The following is a 13,053-nucleotide window of genomic DNA, read 5'->3' as shown; positions in this document are numbered from 1 at the left end:
TTTCAAATCTGATTAATTAACTGTAATAAATGACCCACATCTGCTAGTTTTATTTGAATCATCTTCAGAAGACCTAGGCCTTAATCTGACTTTTTCCTGATATCATTTTAAATTACATCATAGAGTTTAAGACTCCCTGTTTTAATGTTGCCTGTACTTTGGAGCAGACTGAAAAGGAACTAATTTAATTTTCTTTTCTGTTGTAGATTTATAATGATTTTGTTGCTTATGTTCATTTGTGTTCCATTTGTAGTTTTAAAGCTTTTAGTAACCTTTTCTTTTTCTGTAATACAGTTTGTTGACTTTTAGTATTTTCATTGTTTAGTTAATTTCCTATCAAAAATCTCTACATATACATTTCTTATTGTTTTGTGCCTTTGTTCCTAGTTTGTTTGATTTCGGGGTTAAAAGGACAGACTAAAAGAAACATGTTTCATATGAAATAATTGTTTAATTTCTGAGTAGTTCCTTGTAAATGTTTACTGTTTTTCTTTTCTATTATATCTTAAGACCAATGTGTCCCTTGAGAAGACAATGGATTAGTAGTAAGGGCCCACTAATTATCTCCTATTTGCTGATCTGAATTATTACTCAAAGCTTCGAGTTGATAACAAGTTTTTTTAATCTCACCAGAGTCAAAGTTTTTCTAAATAAATATTATTTCTACCAATTAATAGAAAAGGAAATAATTCAAATATGAGGGAACTCTGGTTAATTTGTAATATGAAAATATAGGCCCCTAATCATATATTTTTATCCTCATACAGGATTTTTTTTCATTCCTCATAATTTAGAGGTGTAGAGAAAATGTGTGTGTGATTGTGTGTATGTGTGTATACAAACACATATACCCTTAAAAGGTAGGGTTTTTGTTCTTTCTTATGAACATTTTTTAAACCTTTACTGATAATAAGTATGGATTCCAAGGCAGAAGATCAATAAGAACTAGGCAATGGGGGTTAAGTGATTTCCCCAGAGTCACACAGCTAGAAAGTGTCTCAGGCCATATTTGAACCTAGCCATCTCTAGGCCTGACTTTCTGTCTACTGAGCCACTTATATAAGGGACCTAACTGTCCCTTATAATTTTATCTTGACACTCCATCCCCCCTAAAATATTTTATTTAGAAAATTTCAGCCTCTGCACAGGCTTTCTGTCTATAAATCTGTTTCTTCTATATGTCAAGTTTTCTTCCCTAACAGATGGAAATTATTTTTTTCTAATCAGAAATCGTTACTATATTGTGAATATACATTGTCATGAGTAAGATCTATTTCTCAAGCTGTACCTTGAGTCCTCAACACATTTCTTTGTCTTTTTGTCTCTTCCTTTTGTTGTCACCATAGTGGAAAAAAACACCACCACCACCTAATTTCCTTCCTGGTGCATAGAGGCCATTAAGTTCATCAATGGATTGTTTTTTTCCTCCTAACAGCCTTTCATAGGGCTCTATGTGATCATTTAGCTCTCAATTGTCACTCATCCACCTTTTATAATCACTATAGAGAGTAACTGGATACCATGCTTTTGGTCTTTGCCATTTGTTTTACCAAGTACTTGGTTGTGCTCATATGAATGACTGGCCTGTCAAGCCACTTAGAAGCAACCTAACAGTGCAGCATAGACTGGGAGGGTACCTTGATTACAAGGTCAGCAAGAGAATTCATGAGGATACCATGAATTCAGAGACCAATTTCTCTCTATGGTTAATGATATAATGTTTGTCTTTTCTGCTTCTGTCTCTAGGGCATTTGTCTACCTGAGTAATCTGTTGTACCCAGTACCCCTGATTCACAGAGTGGCTGTCGTCAGTGAAAAAGGGGAAGTTCGGGGATTTCTGCGTGTGGCAGTACAGGCTATTGCAGGTCAGTAAGTGCTATTTCATAAAATAGCCATATGCTTTTTGATTAAATCTTCTTTGCCTTGACATTTAGCAAGAATTCTTTATAAGTTTCTAGATGTTTTTGTTCCTTAAAAAAATTTCTCCATCATACTTGGCCATGAACCTTAGGATTAAAAGACTATGTAAGTAAAATGTAATTTCTACCAAACTGCAGAATATGGTCCTGGTGACAAAAGAGAATCTTTGTTATAAAGTTGGCCACTAGGTGCTAGTCTTTGATCACATTGATCCATGATACAGACAAGAATATACAGTGGTCAGAAGTTCATAGGTTCAAAGCTGAAAGAAAGGTGTTAGAGAAATGGAAGAGGAGGCAGAGGGTGCTGCCAATTATGTAATTTTAGATCACCAACAAATGTTCATTGAATGATCAGCACCCAAAGTGTGAGATCTTTGTCCTACAGTCATTCAGTTGATAACATTACTGGTACAACTGAACCATCTAACATTGAAATTTTTGTTACAAGTGAAACCATAACACATAAAGGAACTGAAACTAAATGGAAATTATCCTCTTAGATAAGCAAAGAATGGAGCTGGAAAAGTTGTCTTCATCATATATGTGATAGAGCAAGAATCATCATTTCATGGAATACTTACATCTGACTTACAGTGCTTATGGTGAACACAAACAAACTCACTACCAATTAGCAATTGCAGTTTAGGTATCAGCATTTGTTGTAGAGATTAGAGAAATTATAAAGACCTCCAAAGCAATTCACTGTATTCCTTTTTTTCCCCCTTAAATCCTTGCCTTCCATCTTAGAATTAATACTGCATATTTTGTTCCAAGGCAGAAGAATGGTAAGGGCTAGGCCCGTATTGGTGAACACATGGCACGCATGTCCCAGTGTGCCAGAAGGGACTACTCCATTCCCCCTCTCCACAGCATCTGAGGATATTTTTCACATGCCCCATACTCTGCCCAGCAGCTCAATGCAAGCACTTCCTCCCTCCCCTGTTTGGAGTAATGCAAGGGGATCACAGGTGACTTGAAGATGCAGTTTGAGCATACAATCTCTAAAAGGTTTACCAACACTGGACTAAGCAATGGGGGTTAAGTGACTTTCCCAGGGTCCTACAACTAGGAAGGGTCTGAGACCAGATTTGAACTTAGGATCTCCTGTCTCTAAGCCCAGCTCTCTATCCACTGCCCCTAATTCACTGTATTAATAGCCAGTGACTTTTAATTTGAAGGTGGAACTGAGGAAAACATTGGAAAATGCTAGAAAATATGATTTGGCATTTAAAAAAATAAAAGATGATAAAAAAAGTTTGTAGATTATTCAGAAGCCTCATTCACCTATATTCTGAATGCTTTTTTCAATAAGAATGTTGGAATGGCATTGGATACTGGAAAACACCAAAAATTTCACAAAAATTGAAAATGAATATATTGTTATAGGCAACAGTTTGTGACCAATGTGGGAGCCATTTTCAGAATCAACCTCCTGAATGCATTTGGATTATCAGCTAGTTATAGCAAAGATCATTGTCAGTACCTGGTTAGAAAAAAGGATAAAAATGAGATGATATTGCATACTAAAAAAATTAAATCTCTAATAAAAATATCATATTTTACAAGATTTATTAATGATTATTAGGAATCCAGGAATAAAGAAGATACAAAATAAAGACCACGTGCCCATGGCTGGTTAGCCATTTTTAAATCCCCACTCACTAGCATCACTGCTGGTTGCAAGCCCAAGAAGAGGCGGGACTCTCCCCTTCCTTGCATTATATCCTCTGTCTACAGGAAATACGTAATGACAGGACATCAGTGGGCTCCCTGGAAATGTAGTTCTTTTTTTTAGGGTAACAGATTTTCAATTATACAATACTATTACCAATGTTCGCATTCAACCACTAACTTTTAACTCTGGAAAATAGGAAACATTTAATACTAAACAGGGGTGGGAAGAGTGGGAAATGAATCTACAGATGGCTTAGAATGAGCTCCAACTAAACCCTACCATCCAGAAAGCACGCCAGGGCCCCTTTATCTGTGGGGCCTATTCTAAGACCTACCATGAATGGCTGAAACAGCAGATATAAGTCTTCACCTGTTGACCCCCCATATATAATGTGATTTTCTTGAACATTCACATGTATAATAGTTTAATTGATAAATTAAATCCACAGAAAGACATTACTAACATAACATACAGTAATAATAAAGTACATTGTTTATTATTATACAATGTTGTACATCCCCCCCTTATCTACAGAGGATGTGTTCCAAGAAACCCCATCACCATCACCACTCAGTAGTTACCTGAAACTGTAGACAGTTTTCCCTTTAACTTTAAATATTTACGTTAACTTTATTGTACAGTACTGTGCACTCTCTCTCCCTGTTCCTGTCTCTTGGGTGGGCACTCCTCGACTCCCTCCACCCCTGACAAAATAAAAACAGACAAACAAAACTTGGAAAAGGCCCTTCAACTGAAACTTGTACCTCTGCTGCAGGTGGACTTCTGGGGCTGGTGGACCTCCCATGTGTGGCCTCTCCCTTCTTCCTGTCTTCCTCCTTCCCCTGGAATGACCATGAAAGTAAAACCTTGGACAGGAGAGCACTGCTATATTTCTAGATGAAACTGGAAGACTGACAACAAGTAGCCAGGAAATGTAGTAAATTTGTCAGATTTTCTAAATGACCTATTCTCATAATTGAAAAAAGCAGTGCCACACACTTTGACTATGCTAATGTGCTCTACTGCTACTGTTCTACGGCGTAGGAAAGAATGAAACCCTAGGAATATGGCTTGTTTATGAGGAGCTAAGAGTACAATAGCCTTGGGAACTAAGAAACATTGCTGAGGATTATGGTCTCATGAAGGAAAAGTAGATACCTTAAGGATACAGTGGAGATGTTTTTACCACTTACTAATTATTCAAAAAACAGGCTTCAAAACAGAAAGGCATATCTGGAACATTAATAGCTGCCCCTGCCTGCCCCTCCCCCCCAAAAAAGAGATGTTTCAAAATGAGATTTGGATTTCTGGACCCCAGCTTAAACATGAGAATGACAAGCGTTGTCTGGCAGGGGATGGATTCACATATGTACTGGGAAAGGTCTGCATGGAATCTAATCAGAAGGGCCTTATAACTGAAAAGGAAGTAGAAAGCACACGCACATGCGCATCCCACTTGGAGCATTGATACTCTCCATTCTGTCTGCTTCCTCACATCCCACTGAGCTGTGCTTGCTAAACGTCTGACAACTTTACTGCCTCAGTATGCCAATGAGCTATGCTTTCTACTCTCTACTGGGCTCTTATTGCCTTAAGGCTATCCTTTTATTCTTTTCTAATTGGATTTCTAGGCTCTTTCAAACCATCTTTTCCTGACTCTGGGTCTCTTCTCTCTTTGGAAAGTATCTTTCCTTATTGCTTTCTGAGACAACTTGGAACTTCCTCTTCTCTCCTGTTCTATAACATAAAACTGCTTAGAATCATCACTGGTGAAAGATGGCCCTTCCTCTCACCAAGGCAAACCCCTCTACTTTTATATTGGATCCATCTCCTTTCCTATACCTTTGGCAGGTTGCTTCTATAATCATTTTCAAATCCAAAGCATACAAATATATCCAAAACTCCTGAAAAAAATTTCACTTGACCCTACCATTCTCTAGCAACCAAAAGACCATCCAATGAGCTTGACTTTGATTCTTGGTTATTATGAAATGTTGGCTAATGGATAGCTAGGAAAGAAAGTGATGTTCACAAAGAGCCAACAAAACTGCAGTAAAAGTAGGATGTGCCAGCATGACTTCATTTCCTTTTTTGGCAAAGTTACTAAGCTACTAAATCAAGGGAGTGCATAGACATAACTTACCTAGATTTTAGCAAAATTGTTGATCGAGTCTCTTGGAAATAAATTAATTAAATAATAATGCTGTTGGGTAGATCCAGAAGTGGTTTAATCGCCAAACCCAAAGAGTAGGCCTGATCAGTTCAGTGTCATCTTGGAAGTAAGTCTTCAATAGAGTGATTCAGAGTGCTCAGTTCTGGGGTATTTAACAAATTTTTAACATTGACTTGAATGAAGGCCTCAAAGGCATCTTTATCAATTTTGCTAATGACATAAAGCTGGGAAGTTAGCAGTAGTCCACAGTAGAATAAAGTTATGATGCAAAATTAATTTAACTAGCTGCCATTTAATTAGATGAAATTTAATGGATGTCCATATAAAATCTTACACTTAGGTTTCTGTAAAAATAAGCTTCACAAGTTAAAGATGAAGGTCTTACTGATATAAAGTTTTTATTACATCAAGAATCTATAGTAGAAGGGCAGCTAGGTAAGTTCAGTGGATAGAGAGCCAGGCCTGGAGATCTGAGGCTCTGTGTTCAAATGTGGCCTTAGACACTTCCTAGCTGTGTGACCCTGAGCAAGTCTCTTAATCCCAGTTACCTAGCCCTCACCACTCTTCTGCCTTGGAACCAATACTTAGTATCAATTCTAGGACAGAAGAAATGGATTTAACAAAAAAAAAAGTCTATAATCAGACTAGTTTAAGATTCATAGTTCTTAAGAATTTAGGGGGAAGATGGGTAGCTCAGTGGATTGAGAGCCAGGCCTAGAGAGGGGAGGTCCTAGGTTCAAATCTGGCCTCAGACACTTCCTAGCTGTGTGACCCTGGACAAGTCACTTAACCCCCATTGCCTATCCCTTATCACTCTTCTGCCTTGGAACAAATACACAATATTGGTTCCAAGACAGAAGGTAAGAGTTTAAAAAAAAAGGAAAGAAAAGAAAAGAAAAAAGAAACTAGCCTAATATAAGGAAAAGAAACTTTGATCCATTTATATGATTGCATATTTTGCTTGTTCTTATTCTCATTTAGACAATGGATTAAAATGACTAGATTTAATCAGATTCATTTAATTGTCCTTCTAAAGTTCTTTCTTTTTCTTTCAATAGATCATTCTTTAATTCTGCCTAGTTTTCAAAATCTCAACTGGCAAGTCTGTTTAACAGTCTAATAAATATTCACTTTTAATCCTACTATTCAGTCTTAGTTGAGCCTTACTTTGATTTTAGCCCTAGTTAACAAGATTTTTTTTTTATCTATATAGCTGATGAAGAAGCTCCTGATTATGGCTCTGGAATTCGGCAGTCAGGAACAGCTAAAATATCGTTTGATAATGAATATTTTAATCAGGTAAGACCTCAAGTAAAATAGGAGAATTTAAGGTAGGGGAGGAGAGGGGTAGAATAAAGATGTGTAAGGAAAATTTTAGAAGTTGGACCAAAAATTCTTCACTACTTGTAACTACATAATGTGTTAGTCAATTCCTGTCAGCAAGTTTGTTCTTGCTGTTACCAGGAAATTTTCTCAGCTTGGCATTGCTAAACTAATACTGGCTCCAACCTTAATTAGTCTGCCTCCTTTTTCCATATTCTCCTCAAATAAGAGTAGAGCCATTTGTATTTACTGTCTTTTTTTTTTTGTTTTGGACAATTTAAATATATAACTTCTAGGTTCTTTTAAAAAGAAAGCATTTTTATTTTACTTTTTATTTTAATTTTATTTAGTTAATTTAGAATATTATTCCCTTGCCCATTTATCAATTAAAGAATGGCTTGATTTTTTGTACAATTGATTTAGCTCTTTGTAAATTTGAGTAATTAGACCTTTGTCAGAGGTTTTTATTTTGAAGATTTTTCCCAATTTGTTACTTCCCTTCTAATTTAGGTTACATTGGTTTTGTTTGTATAAAATCTTTTTAATTTGATGTAATCAAAATTATTTATTTTACATTTTGTGATTTTTTCTAACTCTTGGTTGGTCTTAAAATCTTTCCTTTCCCAAAGGTCTGACATGTATACTATTCTGTGTTCACCTAATTTACTTATAGTTTCCTTCTTTATATTCAAGTCATTCATCCATTCCGAGTTTATCTTGGTGTAGGGTGTGAGGTGCTGATCCAAACCTAATCTCTCCCACACTGTCTTCCAATTTTTCCAGCAGTTTTTATCAAATAGTGGATTTTTGTCCCCAAAGCTGGGATCTTTGGGCTTGTCATAGACTGTCTTGCTGAGGTCACTTACCCCAAGACTATTCCACTGATCCTCCTTTCTGTCTCTTAGCCAGGACCATATTGTTTTAATGATCACTGCTTTATAGTATAGTTTGAGATCTGGTACTGCAAGACCACCTTCCCTCACTTTTTTTTTTATGATTTCCCTGGATATGCTTGATCTTTTGTTCTTCCCAGTGAACTTTTATTTTATATTTTTTAAAGTGGTTATTACAACAAAACTATTTTAAATGAAAATATATTTTAACTATTCAAATAAGAATAAGAATGTATAAGTAATAGAGCTATAATTCCTTTCCACACTACTTATACATTTTTAAACACTGATCCTTTTTTGAGACAGAATAAAAAATTCAAAGAAACCAGTATCGGAATACCTGATCACATGTGACTTCTTGCCTTGTTTTTAGAGTGATTTCTCATCAGTTGCCATGACCCGCTCAGGGCTGTCCCTTGAGGAACTTAGGATTGTGGAAGGGCAGGGTCAGAGCTCTGACATTATTACTCCTCCAGAAGAAATCATTCGAGGGAATGAACCAGGTAAGTGAACAAAAGTTGATGATGGGGAAGGGGTGTTTCTGCCTTTGAGCAGGATGAGAGGCTCTGATTGTGCCTTCGTAAGAAAATTTGTACATAATCTCAGCCACACACTTGTCATTTATTCCTCTCTAGACTTGAAGTCAGGCACTTTGCTAGATGGCAAAATGGTGATGGAAGGATTTCCTGAAGAGGTTGGAGAGCATCTCAAACTGGGCAGTGCATTCACTTTCCGTGTGACGGTATTGCAAGCCAGTGGTATTCTCCCAGAGTATGCAGACATATTCTGCCAGTTCAAGTAAGCAGAAATGTTGAGTTTTTTCCTCTCCTCAATTTGTCTGGTGGAGCAGTTCTGTACCATGCAATGGAATGCTTTCTTCACTCAGAATAGGGATGAGAACAAGAAATTTAAGATGAAGAGAGAAGGATTCAATTGGTTTGGTATCATTTTCTTTATCTCATAGGGATTTGAATGCATCGTCTATTCAGCATGAATGTTCCGATGATTAACAGTCAAGTCAACCTTTGCCAAAAGTTTAGAACTTGGTTATTTAGAGGTAATGGAAAGACAGACCATTGTACCTGGCACTTTTAATGTGAGAATGCTCAGATATGTTATGTCTTTGGAGTCTGAAAGCTATGAACCATGCTTAGCCGCCATCGCTAGGAGTAATTTATTCCTTTATACTAAAGAGATTCTGTACAAGAAACTTGTACAATTTAAAGCGAAAGAGACGAGCTATAAGTAGTGCACAGCATGAAGAGGCATGGGCACTTGAAGAATAGCAGATCGTTCTCAGTTTTCTGATTTGTTCAACAGGACAGTGACTCCTACCTTTTTCAATACCCTTTCTCATTAGGGGAAAAACAAATCATAGTAAAAAAAAGCTGTGTGGCCTTCCATAACCACTGATATTATACAAGGTTTCCCAAAAGTCTTAGTGCAGAGGCAACTTGATATATTGGCTAGGTAGCTAGACTTGAAACTAAGAAGACCCAGATTCAAATCCTACCTCTAGCACACACTGGCTGTGTGACTGGACAAATCACCTGACCTCCTGGAGTTCTGTACAATTTTCTAAGATTGTAAGATACAAAAAAGGTATTGTCTGATAGAAGGAATTAATTATCTTTTCCTCAAAATTCTTCCTTTTTCCGAACTCCCCTAATACTGCTCAGGACATCATTTCAGTCACCCAGGCTTACAACCCTAGATGTCATTCTTGGCACTTCATACTGTCATCCTCACATACCCAGTTCATTTCCAAGCCTTTCAGGTTTTTCCTTTATTTTCGTATGCATCCTCTTCTCTCCATGACACTACCAACCCAGCAGTGTAGACCTTCATCACTTCATGCTTCTGGTACTACAGTAGTTACTGGTTGGTCGTTTCCCTCAGTAGTCCATTTTCTATTCAGTTGAACTTCATAAATGAAGGCCTGACCATGTCACTCCTCTTCCCTTCTCTGCCCCATTCAATAAACTCCATTGGTCAAACATAAAATCTTCTGTTTGGCTTTCAGTGCCCTTCATAAGCCCGTTTCTTCTTACTGTCGATTGTGAAAAGCCCATCCTCAGATATTGATGAGTCCTAATGGAGTTATAAAGATTATTTTTAGTTGGGAAAGTGTAGAAGGCATGCTGGAAAACACCCAAAGAGGAGATCCTTCAGCCCAAGAGGGATAGAGATAATTTAGGGCTTGCAGACTACAAGGGGCGGCTAAGGGTGCAGAATGGGCAGGTCTTCCAGGGACAGGTGGAACATAGAAGCAGAATGTTTCAGGATGTTTAGTAGCATCATCTGACCACAAGAGTGGGTCAAGAGTAAGAAAAACAGATTTCCACACTACTTTTTTGGTCTTTTTTACACCTCATTCCCCTCTGTGATACTGTGGCACTGGCTTTCTCCAGTCTCCATGGCTCCAGGCATTTCCACTTGTGTCCGCAGAACTCTTTGTCTCCTGGCTCCATGGTTTCCTTCAAGTCTCAGCTAAAACCCCACCTTCTACAAGAAACTTTTCCCAGTCTCCCATGATGATAGTGCCTCCCCTCTGAGATTACCTCTAGTTTACCCTAAATAAAGGTTTTCTGTATACAGTTGTTTGCATAGTGTCTCTTCACTAGACTGTGAGCTCCTTGAGAGAAGAGACTTTTCTTGCTTGACTTTGTTTCCCCTTTGCTAAGGTATCCCTCTGCCCCACAGTGCCTAGCACAGAATATGCAGTACATAAATGCTTGAGGACTTAGAAGTACCCTATACAAATGAACTCACAGGTCCAATCCCTGTCCCTCAAAAACTAGGAGAGTATCAAGTTGAAGAGATGAAATTATGCTTATGACTGACATATCCCATGGTTTGTCACTGCTACCACTAAAGAGCTGTTTAGAGCTGAGGCATCCTTGACTCTCTTCACTGGTGCCTGATTCCAGGACAGCTGGAGAAACAGAAAAAAAATCTCACCATGAAGAACTATTGCAGTGACAGGGCACAAACTCACATGAAGAAAATGACTTCAAAATAGTTACACGCAAAGAAAATTTCAGGGGAAAATACAGCATGGACATAAGTTCGACCAGAATTCCCAGGAGAAAGAAAAAGTTGTGGTTTTTGTTTGTTTATTTGTTTTGTCAATCAAAGCCTCATTTTCTTCAACCTTTATTTATTATTCTTATTAACATGACAAATCTTCCTGGTTGCTTAGAACTAGTGAGTTTAATGTAAGTTTTTTGAAAATAGCCACACATTGTTTATATTTTTTTATATTATATATCATATTTATTCACTTGTAACCCCCCTTTGTATAGTCAGTGATATATATATATATACATATATATATATGAATATAGTCTCTTGGTTAAATAAATCAAAGGAAACTGATCTTAGATTCCCTTTTGATTTTACCTCTTCAGTATGATTTGTCAGACAGTCAAGAAGCATTTATTAGGCACTTTGTTCCGGGCACTATGCAGAGTACTAGGTGTACCAAGAAACACAATATGTGATTCACTTTTTTTTTTTAGCAAACAAAAACTCAAAATTTGACAAAAATAAGCTTATTTTTATCTGGAGTCCAAACTCCTTATAAAAGTATAGACAGCAAGTGAACAAGATTTAAGTAGTTGTAGAGGCAGGTAGGTTGAACAGTGGATAGAATATTAAATAGAGTTCATATCTTGGCCAGATTACTTAGTCTCTAGTGCCAGTGATTCTTCATCTCTAAAGTACCTGGCCCCCAAGGTTCTCATGAGGATAAAATAGGAAAGAGCTTTTTTTTTAAACAGAACTAAAAAATAGTGGGAGAGAGGTGGTCAAGAGCAACGTAAGAAAGATATGAAAAGAGAATTAACCTTATCAAAACAATTTGGTACTGGCAAAGAAACAAAATTCCAAATTCCAACTTGAGACAAGAACTCATTATTCAACAAATACTTTTGGGAAAACTGGAAAGTAATTTGGTAGGTATAGACCAACATCTCATTTAGTATACCAAGATAAACTCAAAATGAGTTCATAATTTATCCAAAAGGGTAACATAATAGATCTATAGATAGGAGAAGAATTCATGACCAAATGAGACAAAGAAGTTCACAGGAGGTTAAATGGACAGTTTTGATTATATAAAAATAAAAATTTTTGCACAGGGGAAACCCATGCAGTCAAAATTACAAAGGAATCAAGAAACTAGGAAAAAGCAAGTATCTATGATAAAGGTTTAATTTATTAGTTCTGTCATTTTAATACAATACAGCAAATATTTATTAAGCACCTACTGTATGTAAGGCACTGAGCTAGGCTCTGGGGATACAAAAAGAGGGATAAGGTAGCCTTTGGCCTCAGGGAGTTGACAATAGGGAAATGAATCAAACTTAAAAATGACAGCCATTCCCCAATGGAGAAATGGTCGAAGCGTTTGAACAGGCAGACTTCAGAGGAAAAAATCCAAGCTAACAATAGTTACATGAATAAAATGTTCTATAACACTAATAATTAGAAAAATGCAAATTAAAACAACTCGGAGGCACTGCCTCACACCCATCAGACTCCCAAAGTTGTCAAAAATGGACCAACACAAATGCTAAAAGGGCCATCAGAAAATAGATCTATTAATACACTGTGGACAGAGCCAGGAATTAGTCCAGCCATTCTGGGAAGCAATTTGAATGTATGCCCTAAAAGTTATTATATTTTGTTTGCCCTTTAAACCAGTAATGCCACCACCAGGTTTATATCCCAAAGAGATGAAGAAAAGAGGAAAAGGATCCAAATGTACGAAACTATTTTTAGCAGCTCTTTTCATGGTAGCAAAGATTTTAGAATCTGAGGGACTGTCCATTAGTTAGGGAAAGGGTCATGAGACATAGCATATAAATGTCATGGAATAATACTATTGTACTATAAGAAATGATGAAGGGGATAGTTTTAGAGAAGCCTAGAAAGACTCATATGAACTGATGCAGAGTGAAGCAAGCAAAATCAGGAGAACAATTTATAAATAATAACAATATTCTAAAGACAACATTGAAAGATTGGGGAACTGATCAACACAATGACTAATCATGATTTCAA

At 36.9% G+C, this 13,053-nt stretch overlaps 1 protein-coding gene across 21 annotated transcripts in view; it reads left to right on the top strand.

Moving 5' to 3' along the window:
• KIF1B (kinesin family member 1B) overlaps positions 1 to 13,053 on the top strand; it is a 186,528-nt gene that overhangs the window by 129,227 nt on the left and 44,248 nt on the right. For all 21 annotated transcript variants that reach the window (XM_007491595.3, XM_007491593.3, XM_056795793.1 and 18 more), the window contains 4 exons: positions 1,747 to 1,865; positions 6,984 to 7,069; positions 8,360 to 8,489; positions 8,622 to 8,784. In XM_007491595.3, coding sequence (XP_007491657.1) covers positions 1,747 to 1,865; positions 6,984 to 7,069; positions 8,360 to 8,489; positions 8,622 to 8,784 — 498 coding nt within the window. The remainder of the gene's footprint in view (positions 1 to 1,746; positions 1,866 to 6,983; positions 7,070 to 8,359; positions 8,490 to 8,621; positions 8,785 to 13,053) is intronic.

The sequence above is a fragment of the Monodelphis domestica genome, chromosome 4, assembly GCF_027887165.1.
Source record: "Monodelphis domestica isolate mMonDom1 chromosome 4, mMonDom1.pri, whole genome shotgun sequence".
NCBI lineage: Eukaryota > Metazoa > Chordata > Mammalia > Didelphimorphia > Didelphidae > Monodelphis > Monodelphis domestica.
This window is presented reverse-complemented; position numbering and strand designations above follow the sequence as displayed.